Source organism: Microcaecilia unicolor, chromosome 6 (assembly GCF_901765095.1).
Source record: "Microcaecilia unicolor chromosome 6, aMicUni1.1, whole genome shotgun sequence".
NCBI classification, from domain to species: domain Eukaryota; kingdom Metazoa; phylum Chordata; class Amphibia; order Gymnophiona; family Siphonopidae; genus Microcaecilia; species Microcaecilia unicolor.
In genome coordinates, this window is record NC_044036.1 from 99,801,795 (window position 1) to 99,824,638 (window position 22,844).

General features: G+C 41.9%; 1 protein-coding gene across 2 annotated transcripts in view; it reads right to left on the bottom strand.

The window, feature by feature from the left end:
- Positions 1-22,844, bottom strand: part of ZBTB41 (zinc finger and BTB domain containing 41) — a 72,145-nt gene that overhangs the window by 42,763 nt on the left and 6,538 nt on the right. For both annotated transcript variants that reach the window (XM_030207814.1, XM_030207813.1), the window contains exons 3-7: positions 16,204-16,411; positions 15,820-15,889; positions 12,256-12,403; positions 9,708-9,837; positions 6,509-6,604 (exon numbers count right to left, since the gene is read on the bottom strand). In XM_030207814.1, coding sequence (XP_030063674.1) covers positions 6,509-6,604; positions 9,708-9,837; positions 12,256-12,403; positions 15,820-15,889; positions 16,204-16,411 — 652 coding nt within the window. The remainder of the gene's footprint in view (positions 1-6,508; positions 6,605-9,707; positions 9,838-12,255; positions 12,404-15,819; positions 15,890-16,203; positions 16,412-22,844) is intronic.

The window sequence follows — 22,844 nt, forward strand, 5'->3', positions numbered from 1 at the left end:
TTTTTACCCATTCTACACCACTCAGGATTTTCTAGACCTCAATCATATCCCCCTCAACCATCTCTTTTTCAAGCTGAAGAGCCCTAACCTCTTTAGCCTTTCCTCCTACAGAAGCAGTTCCATCCCCTGTATCATTTTGGTTGCTCTTCTTTGAACCTTTTCTAATTCCGCTATATCTTTTTTGAGATACAGCAACCATAATACTCAAGGTGAGGTTGCACCATGCAGTGATACAGAGGCATTATAATGATATTCTTGGTCTTATTTTGCACCCATTTCCTAAAATTCCTAGCATCCTGTTTGATTTTTTGGCCGCCATTGCACACTGGACAGATTTCAGCATATTGTCTCTAATGACAACTAGATCTTTTTCTTGAGTGTTGACTCCTAAGGTGGACCCTCTAGCATTAGGTAACTATGATTGGGATTATTCTTCCCAATGTGAGTCACTTTGTATTTGTCCATATTAAATTTCATCTGCCATTTGGATGTGTAGTCTTTCAATTTCCTAAGGTCTTCCTGCAATTTTTCACAGTCTGCATGCGTTTTGAAACTTTGAATAGTTTTGTGTCACCTGTAAATTTAATCACCTCACTTGTTCGATTTCCAGATCATTTATAAATATATTAAATGGCCATTAAAGATCCTTTTAGCACCCCCTCTATTCACCCTCTTTCATTGAGAAAAATGGCCATTTAACCCTACCCTCTGTTTTCTTTCCAATAACCAGTTCCTAATCAACAGCAGAACATTGCCTCCCCACGAATAAGTTTCTCAGGAGTCTCAATATGAGGAACATTTGTCGAAAGTTTTCTGAAAAATCTAGATACACTACATTAACTAGTTCACCTTTAACCATATGTTTATTCATGCTTTAATGAAGCAAATTAGTGAGGTAAGACTTCCCTTGGCTGAACCCATGCAGAGTCTGTCCTCTTAAACCATGTTTGTCTATGTGTTCTGTAATTGTATTCTTTTTAATAGTTTCCACTGTTTTGCCCGGCACTGAAGTCAGGCTTACCGGTCTGTAATTTCCTGGATCATCCCTGGAACCCTTTTTAAAAATCGGCTTTACATTGGCCACCCTCCAATCTTCATGTACTATGGATGACTTTAACAACAGGTTACAGATTACTAGCAGCAGATCAGCAATTTCATGTTTGAGTTCTTTCAGTACCTGGGGTGTATACCATCCGGTCCAGGTGATTTATTACTCTTTGTCAATTTAGCTCAGTATGTCTTCCAGGTTTACTGAGATTTCTTTCAGTTCCTCCACATTGTCACCCTTGAAAACCATTTCTGGTACAGGTAGATCTCTTACATCTTCTTCCATAAAGACCGAAGCAAAGAATTCCTGAGTGCCCCTTTTGCTCTTTCATGATTTAACGGTCCCACGGATTCCCTCACAGGCTTTCTGCTTCTGAAGTACCTGAAAAAGGTGTTACTATGAGTTTCTCTTCATGGTAAGTTTTTCTTCATATGCTATTTTAGCCTTCTTTATCAGTGCTTTGCATCTTGCTTGACAGTGCTTATGCTGCTTCTTATTTTCTCCATTCGGATCCTTTGTCCATTATTTGAAGTATATTCTTTTGGCTCTAATAGCCTCTTTCACATCAACTTTTAACTAATCTGGCTGTCGTTTGCTCTTCTTTCCACCTTTGTTAATACGTGGAATACATCTGGTCTGGGCTTCCACACTTGCTGCACAGGGGACAAAACGCTAGTCATCTGCGGCTGACCCCCCCCCCCCCTCACTGTCCCCTTCCTCTCAGTTAAGGTAACTGCAAATGCAAGAGGAAATTTCAATTAAACAAAGACAGAACTTCAGAGGACAGCTGGGCCATTGAGCGTATGAGCTTCAGGTCACCATGAGGCATATTTTCAAAGCACTTAGCCTTCTAAAGTTCCACAGAAACCTATGGAACTTTTGAAGGCTAAGTGCTTTGAAAATATACCTCCATCTTTCCACTCTCCCTATTTTGGGACACTCTTTGTCTGGTTTCTCCTCAGAGGCCTGTCTGATATGGGTAACCCTTCAGCATAGCCCTCTGAGTCATTGAAACACAGAAGCCCCTCCACCTCTATAAGGTGGTGTCCCTTCGGAGGGGTCTCACACCTTTTTTTTAAGCTTCTAGCATTTATATATAGACACTTCAAATTGTATTTTTTCCTTGCATCTACAAGCTGCTTTGAAGTTGATGGGGATAATTTACATCTTTTACTCTGTTCTCCCATTAAACATTCCTGACGAATCCAAGATGGCCGCTTGAACTGATCGTCTGTCTACACGTTCCCTTACCTTTTCGCGATGCCTAAACAAAAAGGGAAGGCGGCGGCAGCTGCTCCCCCGAACCAACCCCTCTCTTCGCAGACTGGCCCCAAGGACTTGTTTGTGCGGACACCGACGGGATCAGTGGGTGGCAGATTGGCGGCGTCTGCGACGAATGGAGGGCTTCAGACGCCGCCCCTGCTGGAGGTTACTGTCAGCCCCGATCAACGGGCTCCTCCCCCGCAACCCCAGTGTGTTTCCTCTCCAAAGATGGCGTCGACCCCGAAACAGCCAGGAATTGGCGTTCCGCAGCTAGCGGGAGCTGCAGAAATCAGCCTGGAGAGAGAAGGAATTGAGGGAGACAAAAGCCCTCAATTAAACCGGGAGAATACAACTTTAACTGCGGGAGGAACGAAAGAGAAGGCTATGGACTCAGAAGTGAGAAAGATACAAACCGGAGGATTACAAATGCAAGGTACTTTATCCTTTTTAGAAGAGAGACCAGCAGAGATAACCCTGGAAAGTCTTCGGGTATTAATTACTAACTTGGGTAAAGCTATATGCCCTCAAATTCAAGGTCTTGAGTCCCGGGTAAGGAAAATTGAAGAGAAGGCTGAGGGTTTGGAATTGAAAAAAGAAGAAATGCTGGCTAAGATAAATTCAGTGACTGAAAACTCAGAGAAATCACGAGATTTGCAAAATTATATTGTAAAAGATGTTTCTAATTTGAGAAGAAAAATTGAAAACCTGGAAAATGCTCAAAGATCTAAAAATCTGAGGTTTTTGAATTTCCCTAGGGTAGTTACTACTACTCCTAGAGAAATGATAAATAGATATTTGAAAGAAATTCTGGGTTTTACAGATGACATTTTACCTCCAATGACTCAAGTATATTACTTACCTAATAAAAATTTCGATGAACCTGAACAACAGATGGATCAATCACTGGATGTTTCCGCAATTTTAGAAACACCAACAGCAGATTTAACAAGTTTCGCAACTTTACTAGTTACTTTGGCTTTAGCCATGGATAAAACTTTAATTATGAAAAAATTCTTTAAAAGTAGAGAGAAAGATTTCCTAGGACTTAAGGTCCGTATATTTCCGGATGTACTGTATGTAAAGATACCCAAAAGAAGCGTAAACAATTTCTTTTGTTAAAACCAGGGGTGCTTCAACTGGGAGCTACTTTTATATTACGATTTCCTTGTAAATGCATAATTTGTCATCAATTGGTTAAATATGTTTTTTATGAATCTGTTCAATTATCTGAATTCATAGCCGCCAGAAGTTCTATGAGGTAAAGCTCTTAAATGAAAAAGGACACCGTCAAATAGACCGGCTCTTTTTTTCCTTTATTTAATTTAGTTGTAATCCCTCTTAGTATAAATCTTGGATTAGACGTTGTGGACTGGAGTGTACTTAGTCATAAAGTTAATTTTGGAATGAGATTTCTTTGTAAAACATTCCTGACTTTCTTTCACCATTACTGAAACATCTCTCTCAGGATTCCCTAAAGATCCTGTTTAATAGTATCCTTCAAGGATATTCCACATTGAACCTTGCGCTCCTGGGCGACTGTCGGCTTTCCCCCCATTTTAGTTTAAAAACTGCTTTATCTCCTTTTTAAATGTTAGTGCCAGCGGTCTTGTTCCATCTCAGTTAAGGTGGAGTCTATCCTTTCAGGACAGGCTCCTCCTTTCCCAGGATATTGCTCACTTCCTAACAAATCTAAATCCTTCATCCCTGTACCATAGTCTCAACCATGCCTTGAGACTTCAGAGCTCTGCCTGCCTCTTGGTTTCTATATATGGAACGGGAAGCACTTCTGAAAATGCTACCCTAGAGGATTTGGATTTCAGCTTTCTACCTAAGAGCTTAAAGGGTCCTTTTACTAAGCAGTGTAAGCGTCTACACATGCCAAAATGGAGTTACCGCCTGGCTACCGCGTGGCTCTTGTGGTAATTTCATTTTTGGCGCGCATCCAATATGTGCGTCTAAAAAATAATTTTTATTTTCGGCCATGTGTATTGGCCGCCTGCCAAGTGGCATTTGACGGGCATAGGTTATTACCGCCCGGTTACCACGCGAGACTTTACCGCTAGGTCAATGGCTGGCGGTAAGGTCTTGGACCCAAAATGGATGCGTGGCAATTTTGATTTTGCCACACATCCATTTTCAGCAAAAATTTTTTAAAAGGCCTTTTTTTACGGGTGCACTGAAAAATGGATCGGTATGCGACCAAAACCCGCGCCTACACTACCGCAAGCCATTTTTCAGCTCGCCATTGTAAAAGGGCCCCAAAGTTTGGCTTTCAGAACTCTCTCACATATTTTGCTGTACCATTGGTACCCACGTGTACCAAGACATTGTTGTCCTAAATGACTCACAGCTGTTATTGCTACAAAAAGAGTGGTGGGAGGCGGGACTGGTGGTTGGGAGGCAGGGATAGTGCTGGGCAGACTTATACGCTCTGTGCCAGAGCCGGTGGTGGGAGGCAGGAATAGTGCTGGGCAGACTTATACGGTCTGTGCCAGAGCTGGTGGTGGGAGGCAGGGATAGTGCTGGGCAGACTTATACGGTAAGTGCCAGAGCCGGTGGTTGGGAGGCGGGGCTGGTGGTTGGGAGGCGGGGATAGTGCTGGGCAGACTTATACGGTCTGTGCCCTGAAAAGCACAGGTACAAATCAAAGTAGGGTATACACAAAAAGTAGCACATGAGTTGTCTTGTTGGGCAGACTGGATGGACCGTGCAGGTCTTTTTCTGCCGTCATCTACTATGTTACTATATATACTGAGCCAAGGGATGTGAAGACATACAAATCAAGACTTTTTAAAAATTCTTTATTACTTTTTGAATATTTCTATAATTCACATTGAATATATAGAATATGTCATGCAGATCAGTGAAACAAAGTTCTACTTTAATGAATTTGAATTGCACTGTATACTGGAGCTTTCTGGACAACACATACTCAAATACATTTTATCTCTTACCATTTGTTAATTCCAAGGGTGTTCTTTTTTCAGGCTTATGCTCTTCCTTAAGACAGTACCATAAATACAACATACTGCCAAACATTTACAACCAACAGAGGAAAAAGGAGTATTGCACTATCCTCAGAGATTTCGTTATATTTAATTTCACAGGATAGTATATGTCACGTATTTGTCATTTGCGTCCATTTAGAGCACTGCATCTTGTCTGCTCTACAGCAGGGATTCTCAACCCAGTCCTCGGGACACACCTCGACAGTCAAGTCTTCAGGGTATCCCCAATGAATGTGCATGAGATAGATGTGCATATAATGAAAGCAGTGCATATAAATCTAGCTTGTGCATATTTATTAGGGATATCCTGAAAATCAGACTGGCTAGGTGTGTCCCAAGAACTGGGTTTTTTCTGCATATGGTTAAAAAAGTAAAATGTCCTTCTTTAGTTCCATTTCTGTTAAAAATTTGAATCACACTCTAGTTTATTTATTTACTGGGGGATTCAGTGAATGGCCAGTCCTTCATTTTCTGCATAGTGTTATACAGATGAAAACGGTAACGGAATTCAAACATGCGTGGGATAAACATAAAGGAATCCTGTTCGGAAGGAAGGGATCCTCAGGAGCTTAGTGGAGATTGGATGGCAGAGCTTAGAGGAGATTGGATGGCAGAGGCGGGGCTAGTGGTTGGGAGGCGGGGTTAGTGCTGCGCAGACTTATACGGTCTGTGCCCTGAAAAAGACAGATACAAATCAAGGGGCTGGTGGTTGGGAGGCAGGGTTAGTGCTGCGCAGACTTATACGGTCTGTGCCCTGAAAAAGACAGATACAAATCAAGGGACTGGTGGTTGGGGGCGGGGCTAGTGCTGGGCAGACTTATACGGTCTGTGCCCTGAAAAAGACAGATACAAATCAAGGTAAGGTATACACAAAAAGTAGCACATATGAGTTATCTTGTTGGGCAGACTGGATGGACCGTGCAGGTCTTTTTCTGCCGTCATCTACTATGTTACTATGTTACAGCAGCTGTAGGGGACTTCGGTTATCCTACGGTTTGATTTCTATAGCACCTCTCCAGAGCTCTTTGAGGAAGAATGGTTTATATGCAGCCCTTCTGCATTCAGCTGGAGTTATCAATTTTTGTTCAGTTTAACCATAACATTAAATATACATTGAGAACTATGAGGCTATTTATGGTATACATGCATGGTATACATCTGAAAAATCTGGTTTAATTTTTTTTGTTACCTGTATGAACTCCCATGGCGAAAACTCTGCCCACAAATACTGCAAAGATGAGGCTTTTCTCCACTATGAATTCTCAGGTGTTCTTTCAGAGTTGTCCTGAAATAGAACATATCATTGTGTGCTTTTTTAGATTTCAATAATCACATATTACAAATCCCCTAACTGTGACGAAAAACCTGATAGTGATAGAAAAAAAAAAAAAAAAAGAGTTAAAGGAATGTATTGTGAGGTATACTACTACCAGAGTTAAGAGCTGTAAGAAAAACAGAATTTTATTTCATTTTTATAGGAAAGCATTTATCACTAACATATAGTTGTCAATTAAGAGTTATCACTAGTCTTCCAGTGAACTTCATCTACTAGTTCAATGTCTCATCATTTGAACCAGTAGATGAAGTTCACTGGAAGACTACATTGACTCCTTTTTCCCTTGTCCCATGACTTCTCTCCAGTCTGACCCCATCACCTTGTTCCAAATATGTGGACCAGCACTCCTTTCTTCCATGCCTGAACAGACCCAGCACTCTTCGATCTCCCTCCTACCCAGACAATCTCACACAAAACTGCCTTTGTAGCTCCCTCCTATGCCACAGAACCTCAGTTCTCTAATTTAGTGGCTGTGAGGTTCTATTGTTCAAGTCTTTCGACAGGGTGTACATGCAAGTTATTGCACACATGCACACCTCACACATACAGAGAGAGAAAGAGAGATCTTCTTAGCTGAGTATGCAGTAACAGTGGGGGGGGGGGAAGCAAATCTAATGTTAAGAATTAATCAGAAAGGAACAGAGAATAAGACTGAGATTATCATAACGCCTCCTTATGTTACAATTAGTTTTCTATCTAGTTTTGATCGCCCCCATTTCAAAAAAACAGATGCAGCTGAATTAGAGAAGATACAGAGAAGGGCTACCAAAGTGATAAATGGGATGAACAACTTCCCTATGAAGAAAGCAGATTAGGGCTCTTCTGCTTGGAAAAGAGACAGCTGAGAAGGGATATGATAGTGATTAAGAATACCATGAGTGGAGTTGGAACAGAGTAAAGGTATTTACTAGGGGTAGTCAAAGATTACAAATTTTAATCACGACCAACTAAACGACTAAAACTTCTAATTGCGCGATTAATTGTGCTTAATCATGACATACATCCAACCTTCATTCAGACTCTCTCATGTCCCCCCTCCCCAGCCTCTCCCCCAGTTTCTCTCATGGCCCTCTTCACAGCCTTCATTCAGTTTCTCTCTCCCTCCTCCCGCTTTTACCTCTATAGCAGGGCTCCTATTCTCTTTAAATGCTTACCCACTCCCCATCTTTACCTCTATAGCTAGGCTCCTGTTCACCTTCCTTGGCTCCTTCTCTCCCCCTGCATGGCTGGGTTCTGCAGATACTTGAGCCATGAGGTGCGAGAAGTGGGGAAGTCTCGCAGTTTCAAGTCCCATAAGACTTCCCCAACTTCCTATACTGCGGCAGCTCAAGGATCTGCACAGCCCAGCCATGCAGGGGGAGACAAGGAGCCGAGGAAGCTGAAAATAAGCCCTGCTGTAGCGGGGAGCGAGTCAGCGCTACAAATAAATATATCAGGCTGATTTAAAATGCACGGCCTGCGTTAAAATATTAATGCGCTAATAACGTTAACGAGTTAATTGCCCATCCCTAGTATTTACCCTTTCAAATATCAGTAGGACTAGGGGACATGCTGTGAAAACAACTTGCAGTAGATATGGATCAAATTTAAGAAAATGTTTTTTTCAGCTAATGCATATTTTAATTATAGAACAGATTTTGTCAAAGTTAATAGTACAGATGGTTTTAAAATAGGTTTTAATACATTTTTGAAGGACAAAGCTACAATTATTAGCCAGAGGGAAATGCCACCTCTTAGGTCCATCAACTCCAGTGGGAAGCCGATCAATAACTCCCAAACCTATCCCAATTACAATTTACCGGAGTCCCAAAACCTCAACATTGCACCTTACATATAGAGAACGTTTTAATGCAAGGATTTACTGCACCCACCTCGTCATCGGTTCTCAAAGGGCTCAATAGCCAATTTATAATAATCTATTCCTTCCAAAGCTTGCTCTTAAAACAATGTCTTCATCAATGATGCCAAAAAGGCAAAAACTTTCAAAGTACAAATATCTTGTATTTATCTTCAGCAGAGCTTAAATCAGACGGTGGAACACCTCCCAAACACACACATGATCCTCACACATATACTGTTCACATACACCTTCCATTCCACCCTACCAAGATGCAAGAATGCACCTCCACACTGAGCCTTCTGACGAATCAAAGCAAAACATGCCATTCTGTTATACTGTAAGAGTGTACTTTCCAATTTGTTTTTAATAATCTGCACAATTACAGACCAAAATAAAATTGACATACTATAAGAAAAGCACAGATCCATGACCTCAATTACAAAGCCCTTTCTATATTAGATAGGGATGGGGTTTTGCATCACAGTGATCTTCTAGATTAAGTCCAGAACATACTACACCTCTGCTGTACAGGAACCTAGAGGAATGGATGAAAGCCTATCTGGAGATTAATAAAAAAAGGAAGGGAAATAAAATCAAAGATGATTCACTGCAGAATAGAGGAATACCACTTTTGCTAGCAGTTAAGCTGAAACATGGGTCATTTTTTCCGTAACACCAGCTACTGCAGCAGCCAAACCCCATCAGCAATTAACTCCCTCACTCCAAGATAAATATCACTAATGCTATTCATGAGGGGGCCAGCTAACACCTTTTACCCATCACTTATTGCCAACAAAATGTACCTTATGCCCTGGAAAAGTATAAATTTCTCAAACAGAGAGACAGCTTTGAATATGGCCCCTTAAGAAAGCACTATGCTCAATTTTATAGCTAAGCAATTAAAATATAATACAGATCTCTAGTTAGTAATCTTTCAAATTTATGAAAGTCCTTCCAACTTAGCTGCTCCTACTGGAATCAAAGAAACTGGAGAGATGCTGGGATGAAAAGTGATTTTTTTTTTTAAGAGGGGGGAAAATTTAAAATTGCGTGGTAAAATGAGGGGAACAAAACCAAAGCGTTTAGCACAAAACTAAATGCCCAAGGCATATTTAAGCTTATACTTTAAATAACCCAGCTGATGTTTTAATAAAAGATTCTGGTACTTTAATGAGCCTCAGTAGCACTGCATAGTCAAGATTATGCTTTCACCTTTCTCTTACTGATTTTCCACAGATGAAACAAGTCCATTTTCTCTTTCCTCCATGAGTGCATTCTATGTGACGTTTCAGATTTCCAGTGTCATTGAACTGACGGCCACAAATGTCGCATGGGAAAGGTCCTACAATAATAATAATAATAAAAAGTAATTTTATGAGGGAATAAAACTACTTACACTGGAAAAACATCATTTTGAAGCATTTTAGTTTTAGAACTGAAAATAAGAATACTTAAAAATATATACATATACCAAAATGCACACCCAGAAACTGTTTCATCAGGCCATCGCTTCTGTTTACAGTGTGCATTTGCTTACATACAGTGGTGGAAATAAGTATTTGATCCCTTGCTGATTTTGTAAGTTTGCCCACTGACAAAGACATGAGCAGCCCATAATTGAAGGGTAGGTTATTGGTAACAGTGAGAGATAGCACATCACAAATTAAATCCGGAAAATCACATTGTGGAAAGTATATGAATTTATTTGCATTCTGCAGAGGGAAATAAGTATTTAATCCCTCTGGCAAACAAGACCTAATACTTGGTGGCAAAACCCTTGTTGGCAAGCACAGCGGTCAGACGTCTTCTGTAGTTGATGATGAGGTTTGCACACATGTCAGGAGGAATTTTGGTCCACTCCTCTTTGCAGATCATCTCTAAATCATTAAGAGTTCTGGGCTGTCGCTTGGCAACTCGCAGCTTCAGCTCCCTCCATAAGTTTTCAATGAGATTAAGGTCTGGTGACTGGCTAGGCCACTCCATGACCCTAATGTGCTTCTTCCTGAGCCACTCCTTTGTTGCCTTGGCTGTATGTTTTGGGTCATTGTCGTGCTGGAAGACCCAGCCACGACCCATTTTTAAGGCCCTGGCGGAGGGAAGGAGGTTGTCACTCAGAATTGTACGGTACATGGCCCCATCCATTCTCCCATTGATGCGGTGAAGTAGTCCTGTGCCCTTAGCAGAGAAACACCCCCATAACATAACATTTCCACCTCCATGCTTGACAGTGGGGACGGTGTTCTTTGGGTCATAGGCAGCATTTCTCTTCCTCCAAACACGGCGAGTTGAGTTCATGCCAAAGAGCTCAATTTTTGTCTCATCTGACCACAGCACCTTCTCCCAATCACTCTCGGCATCATCCAGGTGTTCACTGGCAAACTTCAGACGGGCCGTCACATGTGCCTTCCGGAGCAGGGGGACCTTGCGGGCACTGCAGGATTGCAATCCGTTATGTCGTAATGTGTTACCAATGGTTTTCGTGGTGACAGTGGTCCCAGCTGCCTTGAGATCATTGACAAGTTCCCCCCTTGTAGTTGTAGGCTGATTTCTAACCTTCCTCATGATCAAGGATACCCCACGAGGTGAGATTTTGCGTGGAGCCCCAGATCTTTGTCGATTGACAGTCATTTTGTACTTCTTCCATTTTCTTACTATGGCACCAACAGTTGTCTCCTTCTCGCCCAGCGTCTTACTGATGGTTTTGTAGCCCATTCCAGCCTTGTGCAGGTGTATGATCTTGTCCCTGACATCCTTAGACAGCTCCTTGCTCTTGGCCATTTTGTAGAGGTTAGAGTCTGACTGATTCACTGAGTCTGTGGACAGGTGTCTTTCATACAGGTGACCATTGCCGACAGCTGTCTGTCATGCAGGTAACGAGTTGATTTGGAGCATCTACCTGGTCTGTAGGGGCCAGATCTCTTACTGGTTGGTGGGGGATCAAATACTTATTTCCCTCTGCAGAATGCAAATAAATTCATATACTTTCCACAATGTGATTTTCCGGATTTAATTTGTGATGTGCTATCTCTCACTGTTACCAATAACCTACCCTTCAATTATGGGCTGCTCATGTCTTTGTCAGTGGGCAAACTTACAAAATCAGCAAGGGATCAAATACTTATTTCCACCACTGTATACATATAGTAACATAGTAGATGACGGCAGAAAAAGACCTGCATGGTCCATCCAGTCTGCCCAAGACAAACTTATATGTGTATACCTTACCTTGAATTTGTACCTGTCCCCTTCAGGGCACAGACCGTATAAGTCTGCCCAGCAGTATTTCCCGCCTCCCAACCACCAGTCCCGCCTCCCATCATCGGCTCTGGTACAGACCGTATAAGTCTGCCCTCCCCTATCCTAGCCTCCCAACCACCAACCCCTCTTCCCCTCACCTGCTCCGCCACCCAATTTCAGCTAAACTTCTGAGGATCCATTCCTTATGTACAGGATTCCTTTATGCATATCCCACGCATGTTTGAACTCCGTTACCGTTTTCATCTCAACCACCTCCCACGGGAGGGCATTCCAAGCGTCCACCACCCTCTCCGTGAAAAAATACTTCCTGACATCTTTCCTGAGTCTGCCCCCCTTCAATCTCATTTCATGTCTTCTCGTTCTACCGCCTTCCCATCTCCGGAAAAGATTCGTTTGCGGATTAATACCTTTCAAATATTTGAAGGTCTATATATATCACCCCTGTTCCTCCTTTCCTCCAGGGTATACATGTTCAGGTCAGCAAGTCTCTCTTCATACATACCAAGGTGAAACTTTTCTTGATGCTTCAATCTTGCAAACCGTGATTTGAAGTGCTCCTCACAATATGTACATTTGAAGGGCTTATCTTGAGAGTGAAGGATCATATGCTCCTGCAAATGTGGTCTTCTGGTAAAGGATTTGCTACAGATCTAAATGACAAAACATTAGCTCTTAAACAAAGACACTGAATTGAAAGGCTAATATCTAGTACACTCATATCGGAGACATACTGGCAAAGGTGGCAGTGGGAGTTTCAGAGTGCCGCTGCCACTGCTGACGCCGCCTTAACCCGGTACGCTTTTTAAATTTCAGAGGCGGAGGGGGAGGCCCTGGTGCTGGGAGGGAGGGAGGACGGGCGGGTGGCCTGATGCTTGTTTGGTTGGAGGGAGGGCGGGAGGTAGGCAGGCCTGGTGCTGGGTGCTGCTGGGTGCTGGGTGGGTGGGAGGCCTGATGCTGGGTGCTGGGTGGGAGGGAGGGAGGTCTGGTGCTGGGAGGGAGGGAGGGCAGGGGGGGAGAGGAGGGTGGCTGGACATTTGTGGCTGGAGGGGAGAGGAGGGTTGCTGGACATGGATGGATGGCAAGAAATGAAGAAGAAAGGAGGAAAGTAAAGAAATAAATGGAGGCAAGAAATGAAGAAGGAGGAAAGTAAAGGATTAAATGGAAAGGAAGCCCTGGAAACGGAGTTAAGAGAACAGATAGAGAGCAGCAGAATCAGCGACTAGGACCAATATGGATAGAAAAACAAAATCACCAGACAAAAAAGGTAGAAAAAAAATCATTTTATTTTCATTTTAGTGTTTGGAATATGTCCATTTTGAGAATTTACATCTGCTGTCTTATTTTGCACTGGTATACTGGAGCTGTAACAGTTTATAGAAATGATCTACTATAATAAAACTCACCCTCAACGTTCTGAGGACACTGACGTCAGTGAAGCCAAGCCCTGACTTACTTCAAAAAGGTTCGAAGGTTCGTGGTGGTGAAGCCACCAAAATCGCTCCGGGCCCCGCCCTCGAGGGCAGAGCAATGGCAGAACAACGAAGGGGTTGGCAGGGAGGGAGGCAGGGAGGCGTGGGGGGGGGGAATTGCTCCAGGCCCCGCCCTCGAGGGCGGAGCAATGGCAGAACAACAAAAGGGGTTGGCAGGGAGGGGTGGGAAATCGCTCCGGGCCCCGCCCTTGCGTCAAACGTCATGACGTTGGGGGCGGAGCAATGGAAGAATAACAAAGGGGTTGGCCAGGGAGGGAGGGGGGGTGTTGGCGACGAACACCTTGCTAGCGCCCGTTTCATTTGATCTGAAATGGGCCTCTTTTACTAGTTTATAATGAAAGAAAATCATGTTATTTTTTTCTCCTATACTAGTATAATATTTTCAATGATGTCTGTTTATATGCGCCATGGATGGTGTAAGGGGTGTGGCTATCATAGGGGTGGAGTCACAGGTGGTGACCCCGCCCACAATGAGTACTGGCACTTTGCGATAAATAATTAGATTTTGGGTTGTTGTTTGGGCACTCGGTCTCTGAAAGGTTCGCCATCACTGGCCTAGATTGTTATTTCTGTTTCAGTCACTGCCAGTGGCAGTTCCGAGGCAGAGACTTAAACAACTGCAGGGTTTTCTATCACAGTTTATTTGGGAGGGCAGACTTCTCCATTTGGCAGGACGTGTATTGTGGGTGGCTCCTGAGAGGGGGGGGTAAAGCGGTGCCCAATATTGAGTGGTATTATTTTGCTGCCCAACTGCGGATGATTATAGACTGGGAGAGGAGGAAAACAAAGCCAGCTAGTCAGGTGGAGCAGTCGTATAGCCCTCATAGGCCAATGAGTTCCTACTTGTGGACTACTGAAGGAGTGGGAGTGATTTTGGTTGGGATACAAAATCCGTTTGCGAGGCATCTGGTGGAACTATGGGGAGAAGTGCGGAGGAAATGGGGCCAGACTGATCTACACTTGCGTCTTTGCGATGGGAGCCAAAATTTGAGGCTGGGAGAGAAAATGCCATATTTGTGCGGTGGGAACAAACGGGTATATTGAATTTCCGAGCTGTGCTGCAGGGGGGTAGGATGAAGAGTTTTGATACACTGTGATCCATGTATGGCCTGCCCGGGGGAGATATTTTTTCCTATTTACAGATTCAACACTTTGTGGGGACACTGGATTGGAGGGGGGTGAACCCTCAAGAGCTGGAAAGTCTGGAAAACCTGTGGCTTTTGTTGAGGAGGGTGCCCCGACCAATATCAGTGATATATAAATTTTTTAGGGGATGTGATCCCAGACCATTTGGTTTTCAGGGGGCCTAGGAAGAAGATTTAAATTGCCGTTTTTCTGATCAGGAGTGGGAAGTTATTTGCGGGAAGGTTCAGAAAGCTTCAGTATGTGTTTTGGTGCAGGAATATGCATATAAAGTCTTATCCAGATGGTATTACTCACCAGAGAGATTGAAGCGGATGCACCCTGGTACATCAGACATATGCTGGAGGTGTAAATCCCAGCTGGGCTCTTTTCTACATATATGGTGGACCTGCCTAACAGTGGTTCCCTTCTGGCAGGCCGTTATGAAAGTGTTAGTAATATTGATTGAATCATCATTGGTGTGTAGTCCTGTGGTATGCCTGTTAGGTTTGTATAATGAGTGGGATTCTTGGGAGGAGAGCAAATGGCTGCAATGGGGGTTGGCAGCAGCTAAGTGCCTTATAGCACAGCATTGGAAGAAGGTAGAACCCCCCCCCCCCCAACATTGGGTGATTGGAAATGCAAATTGGGTCAGTTAATACAAATGGAGCGCCTTACGGCTTATTGCAGGGAGGGGGTTCTGCGACATAAGGGTGAGTGGACTCGATTCCAACAGTGATTACTACGCATTTAGGATGATGGAGAATTAGAGGATGTTGGAGGGGGAGGGTTAAGGGGGGGGGGGGGGGGGGGGGGAGAGAGCGTGCCTCAAAGAACCAAGAGGCATTCTCAAGTTATGAAGGGGCCGGAAGAGGTTGGAGGGTTGGGAGTGGGAGTGGCGCATATTATTGCTGCACGGTCTATTTGGGGTGTGGAAGTTGTTTAAGGGACTAATTATATAACAAATAATGTAGAGGAGTTCAACTAGCTGATAAGCTTGAGTGTGCTGTATTAGTCTAGAAATTGTTAACCCCTGTGTGGGCTCAAGTGAGCAGGATGTGCTCTTTCTGAAAGTGGACTGTTACAAAATTATTATAATAAAAATTTAAAGTGGAAAAATAATACATCCCCATTTTTGTCCATTTGGGATCCACTAAAGAAAAAAATGGGTATTTCTTTCAAATACACCATGATATCAAAAGAATGCTCATCAGAGCAAACAGAGAACAGTTTTTAATGACTACTGTACCATTAAATGGTTCTTCATGAACTCAATAAACCATAAAAATGCACTAGAAATAAAAAAAAGGGCCATTTAAAATTTGCTTAGTCTACATTTAACATACATACCAACATAAATAATTACAGTACAAAATGTGTAGCATCAACCCTTCACTACAAAAAGAGAAAATATGAGCTTTTCAAGCTTTGCTAATATAAAATTAGAGCCTTACATCACATTCCCATTCTTCAATTTTTATCATCCTTATAGAAAGAAATTCTTGGATGCTCTCCGGATGAAACCTAGAAGGAAAATTTAAAGACAATTTGTGTTAGCAGAGATCTATAAAACATGTATTTTACAAGTAATCCAGTATCAGCACATTTTTGCTAACAAATGTAACTTAAAAACAACTAGCTAATTCTAAATGTCATCTTAACCCAGTAATACAAATCCTCCCATTGCATGTTTGATAATCTCGGGTCTTAAAATACTGTCACTTAAGTATTCAAAAGTAAGAAACCATAAGCTGTTTTTCCTTCAAGAGCTAGTGCCACACAATGTTTACTTTAGGATGTAGTCTGTCACTGCAGTAGCACTGCCAGCAGCCACTTGCCTCTTCACATGTTTGACTAGTGTTTTCCTGCTTGCATGAAGTTTACTACAATAAGGGCATTTGTGTTCCTTCTTATGGAAGTCTGTCTCACTACTATGCTTCTTTCTGTGAACAGTTAGGTTGGACTTGGTTGAATAGCGCTGATGGCAGATGTCACATTCAAAGGGCTTTTCTCCTGTGTGCACCCGGGTATGGCTTTCATATTTCCCTAAAAAATAAAAACAATTAAAAAGTTTAGACAAAACTGCTTTATTGATAATCCTTTGCCATCCAAAAATAAGTAGTACTATGACATTTCTACCCCGCATTTTCTCAAGAAAGCTCAGATTCAATGTGTTTTACATAATAAATTAAGACGCAGCATTACAAGACAATATTAATACAAGAGTACAACTATTTAAAAAAAAATTATTTTCATATTAGCTGAACACAGATCTAAAGAAGTGGGCTTTAAGTAATCTTTTAAATGGCATAATTGACTTGAGTGTCCGATATACTTAGCAAATGAGTTCCAGAGTTTGGTACTTTGGAAAGCAAAATTAGCATTATGGATAGTTTTGTCAGTTAAGTTTTTACAACTTGGGAAATATAATATGTGATATTCTCTAGATGATGAGGTGGCATTTTGTGGTGATAACTTAATGAGATCTATCATATAAGATGGTAAGATACCATAAAGAATCAGATGAACAAAAACACTGAGCTTAAATGAAATTCTTTCATTGCTAGGTAACCAATGTAGACCCTTAAGAAGAGGAGATACTTTAACGTAATGCAGTGATCTATATATAAGGCAGGAAGCCGTGTTTTGTGCAGTTTGTAGTTTTCTTAAGAGACTCTGATTAATACCTGCATAAATTGAATTGCAACAGTCAAATTTAGTCAAGAATATCGACTGAACTAAAGTGCAAAAGATTGATCTTGAAAAGAATGGTCTTAATCTTTTAAGTTTCCACAATGAATTAAAGACATTTGAGACTAGTTTGGAAATTTGGCAATCAAAAGAAAGAAACTGATCAATTAAGATCCCCAAGATTTTCATTGATTTTTTTTTTGTATCATGCCTTCAACTACAAAACTACCTTTATAAAATGTTATAGAAATCTTGTAAATTATAATTTCTTCTTTAGAAGGCTTTCACTATTTTTTAAAATAAAGTAATATCCAGACCTAATTAGAGTATCTTTCTTCTCCTATCACAAACATGGCTACCCTCCTGAACACTGGTGCACTGGCAGCTTGTATCCTCTTTTGGTGAGGAATAAGAGGCACCATACCACAGAGCTGTACTATAAAAACACTGGGGTCATAACCCTGATAAAAACAGAGAAAGAAGCAGCTGATCAACTAGGACATTCTCAGACCAACTGAAAAAAAGGAAACCAGATAGTTGTAGCGGAGAAAAACACAAGAACAAAACTGCTAATGTGTCAGTCCCAAATAACCATGCTACCTACAAATAGAGAGAAAGAAGATAAAATGCACCAATTAGTGTCCAAGAAAGTGTGGCAGAAAAGCTCAATTCTACCTAGTACTAGTACTAGCAAAGGACTCAAATACAAATCCACCTATGCTTCCAGCTTTTCCTACCTAAGCGCACAATTGTGGAACGCACTACCGAAAGTAGTAAAAACCACACTCGACCACATGAATTTCCGGAACAAACTAAAAACAGAACTGTTCAGAAAGGCATACCCCACTGACCCATCATAAAAAACCTGCACATCTGCGACACAACTTAACCAAAGATCGTAACGGACATATCCTAACTCTTCCTTTCCCTCTCTAAGTTCTCCCCAATTGTCTTTACCATACATGTATCTCACTCTACCATAATATCACCTTGATATTAATTGCAACTTGTATTTGTTCATACTGAAACCGGTTAACGTCGATTACTGTACCATGTAAGCCACATTGAGCCTGCAAAAAGATGGGAAAATGTGGGATACAAATGCAACAAATAAATAAATAAAGTACTACTGCCTTGATTCTTCAATCAGGTGCCAATCAAGTAGTCTTGGTGGTTTGGTATTCATCTTCATAGTACAGCTGTTCTAACTTATTCTAATCAATCAGCATGATTTTCATTTAGCACAACAATTCTGTGCCTCAGTCCTAAGGCAGACCCTGAGGACTTACAGTTTGCCCCATCTCCTATTTTCTGCAATGAAAGAGAAGCTCAAACTCAAATAGGGATTAGCTGCAAATAAAGGAGCTTCCAGGACTACACAGCAACCAGGCAATTTACTCCCACTGCCGTAGAGAACAAAACAACCCAAGAATAGATGGGTTACGGTAGGTTTAGGTAGATTAGAACCTGTGACACACAGGCATCCACTCTCCCAACTGTTGCCCTAGAACAATGGTTCCCAAACCTGTCCTGGGGGTTCCCCAGCATGTCAGGTTTTGAGGATATCCACAATGAATACTTATGAGAGAGATTTGCATACATTATCTCAAATGCAACTCTCTCTCATAAATACTCATTGTGGATATCCTAAAAACCTGATTGGCTGGGTATCTCCCCAGGTAGGATCAGGAATCACTGCCCTAGAAAAGTTTTGCTGTAATATAATGATGTTTTTCAAATAAAAACCGAGATGGAGCCAGAGACAAAGAGTAACTCAACGGAAAAGACATCTTCAAAGCACTGACAAAACAGCTCAAAACAGAAAGATCTTGCTGCTACGGAACTCCATGATCAAGCATTAAATTGGGAATACAGAGCATAGACCCCACAAAGTGAAATGCCTATCAGAATCCTTAGCTAGCAGGAATGAAAACCAACTATTGAGTGTGATCAGAGAAGAAGGATTCTAAAAGTTGATGCTGTAATCCACCTGGCAAAATGGCTTTGGCCAAAAAAAACAGCAAACAGAGCTCTCCAAAAGCTGGAGGAGGGGCTAGTCTTTGGTACAGACTGTAGCTTTTTCTGAAGTACCACCTACCTACAGAAAGGAAGAGGAAAGACTACATAAGCCAGAGAAGTACAATATGCGGCTCAAAACCTGGTGTCAACAAGAAAGTTTTAGATACAAAGGAGGATGCAGCAATATATGAAAAAACAAGACTACGCTGTAATGATGGGCTATGTCTTTCTTTGGCAGGAGAGAGAATCCTTCGTAAGAACATTCAGACAATACATTTCTAAGTGTTTACCTAGAGGGTGGAAGTGGCAAATAGACACAGGTGAGTTCAGGAAGTCATTCCCAGCAAAAACAAAATAATAACAGCAGTGGGGAAAATAAGAAAACAAACATCTTAGCAATTCACTTATTAGCAATAACGTGGAAAGGGAGACAAGGGAAAAAGCTATACAGAAGGTAAGAACCAAAATAAAATATAGCTGGAAAGTAATGAGCACAAATGTACAAAGTCTAAGCAACAAAATTAAGGATCTGCAAGCCCTGAGGTTATATTGAAGAAGAATGGACCAACACGATGAAGTAAAACAAAATTTATTCAGTACAGATGGGTTTCTACAACAACAATTTTCTCTAACCGCCCAACATAGCCATGTTTTACCCTCTCAAGGGCTGCGTCAGGGGCTTAAGATAAACCAGCAGGAGCTATTCAGAGTTTCCCCTATCTGGTTGATACAAAGCAGCATATAAGTATAGATTTTAAAGCAGAAGCTAAAGCCTGTCACACAGACTGATTACATATGATTACAAGAAAGTTCTTATATTTTGAATCCATCTGCACTGAATAAATTTTGTTTTACTTCAATCACTATTCTGGATCTTGTGTTTTTTGAGCCCTGAGGTTATAAGCAGACTTAGAAATTGTTACTATCACAGCGACATGGTTTAATAACTCCCATGAATGGGACACAACTGTACCAGGCTATAATCTCTTTAGGAAGGATAGAAATAGCCGAAAAGTTGGAGTAGCAGCACTATGAAAAACAATAATAAAGCATATGCAATTTAGTGGGTTTGGGAAAGGAGGATGCAATATGGATCATCTTTTTTTTTTTTGTTACATTTGTACTGTTTTAATATAGGGTTCAGAGACCTCAAATCTGACTCCATCTCTAAATAGCACTAGTACTGGGGTAATCAAGAAGTTGTGAAGTTCTAAAAGGAATTGCCACTAAGAGAGATGTTAGGTCTAAGGAAAAGATACCAGCCTTATGACAAACTGGATTTAGATTACAAGTTATACAATGCAGCGAAAGATAGCCTGATACAACAAAAGCATTTATACTTACAGCCTTTCATCATTAAGTGAAGCCCACAGACCATCATTTGGGATGAGGAGTTTATTTGTCAAGATACAAGTCAAATCAGTGATTGACAATAGGCACATACAATCAATTAATTATAGGAATATAATAATCCAGCTGCAAACAGGTGTTAATTAGTTCCTAATCTTTTATAATTTCTTTTACCAATTAAAGGTTTTACAAGGGAAAGCAATTAGGTAATTTGTCAATTCTGCTGGTCACATTGGTTTCTCTTGGAGAGAGAGATTGGCAACCCTTCTCTCTAACTTAAACCAGGAAATACCCAGATTTTTATAGGTGCCCTCAGGATATGGATAATATGACAATAGATATACCTGATTTGATCTATGCTAATATCATGGTTACCACTGATTGGCTCATACTAATAAGTAGCTTCTATCTTGCTAACATGGTTTTGTCTCTAGCTCGCTTGACCACAAATCTTAAGCAAGACCCTGCATCCAGCTACACCTTTCCTTTCTCACACCATGGCTGACCACAATGTCACTCTGTCCTTTGGACCCCCACCTTTGTGTTTCCTGTTGTTCTCTTTAGAGCTCCAACACTGGGAGTTCAAGCAAGAGCCACACAGGCCTGTAAAGCTTTTCCCTCATTTTAGAGCCTGAACCAAAGTCTAGGCAGGGGGCCAAGGCTCATAGCTGTAGCATTTTTATACAGTACCCCGCGCTTTCCCACTCATGGCAGGCCAATGCAGCTTACATGGGGCAATGGAGGGTTAAGTGACTTGCCCTGAGTCACAAGGAGCTGCCTGTGCCTGAAGTGGGAATTGAACTCAGTTCCTCAGTTCCCCAGGACCAAAGTCCACCACCCTAACCACTAGGCCACTTCTCCACTCCCAAGGAAATTCAATGCTGGGCCATGTCTGGGCTCTGGCATTCAATTTACAGGTTGACAAAAACATAGCCCGTTAATACGATATTCAGCGCTTAACTGGCTATGGTAAACTGTGTAAAAAAAGAACCTCATAAAAGACAGTCCCATTTATGCAGTTACCTTGGTCAGTTAAGTGATGAATACTGGTACTTACCAGCCAAGTGCTGATTCCACCCTGCAATGCTCTCAAAATAACCGGCATCAGGTTGGGAATTAACCAGAGATTTTCAGTGGCACTATCTGGTTAAGTGTCACTGAATATGCCCAGTTAGCCCCAGACAGGCAATTTAAACAGCCAGGAGCATCATCTGGCCATTTAAATTATTTTAAATATTGGACCCATAGAAAAATGAAGGCAGATAACGACCATATGGCCTATCCATGCCATCTACTATCCCTTCCTCTCCCTTACAGATCCTACGTTGTACTTGAAAATTGTATCTGAATTCAAGAACGCTTGGGACATTTCCACTACCTCAACTAGGAGGCCATTCCACTAATTCACCTCCCTTTCGGTGAAGAACACCTCCAACACAAATGGAGAAACTAGTCAAAGATTTGGTCATAGATATCTAAAAGTTGGGAATGAAAGGGGAGGTGCGGTGCTAGGAATGTTCCATCTATTGAATCAGAAAGGAGTAGAGAGATTATAGATAGCTTTCAAGGTGCTCTGCTCAGACAAATGGTGATGGAATACATGAGAGAAGGGGCAATGATGGATCACAAATGGAGAAAGTATGTCTAATGTCCAGCTGGATGCTCAAGAGGTCAGTAGTGATCATCATATGATGTGGTTTGATATAAGAGCTAAAGTGGAGCGCAGACACACAAAACTCTGGGCCCTTTGTACCAAGCTGTGGCAAAAGGGGGCGGTGCTGGCATCGGCGCATGTTTTACACATGCGCCAAGGCTCTCTTTTACCACTGCTGCTAAAAGAAAAAGTCTTGCCTTCCTGCAGGAAATGGCCGTGCGGCAAGTAAAGCACTTAAAGGGGGGGGGGGGGGGGGGGGGGGGAGTCCTTACCACCACCCATTGAAGTGGTGGTAAGGGCTCCCACATTAACCTGGCGGTAACCAATTACCGCCAGGTACACTCCGGCACTACAAAAATAAATACATTTTTGTAGCGCCGGAAATGACGGCACGCTACGGGTGGGAAGTACCGCCAGGCTGCTGAGGTAGCCAGGTGGTACTTCCTGTATAGCAAGCGGTAAGCCTGCGTTGGGCTTACCGTTGCTTAATAAAAGGAGCCCTCAAAGTCCTGGATTTCAAACATGCTGACTTTTAGGGAAGTACCAGAAGAAAGAGCTGACAGGATAGGAGAACATAAGACAAGGAGAAAGACAGTGGTCCAAGCTGAAAAAAATAGCAACAGACCTTTATGTAAGGAAAGTAAAACAAAAGTAAGAGGAAAAAGGAAAGTGATGTGGTTCTTCAAAGAAGTAGCTGAAAAAAATAAAGGCAAACGAGGTAGAATTCAAGGCACAGAAAAGAATACCAGATAAAATTCAAAGAAG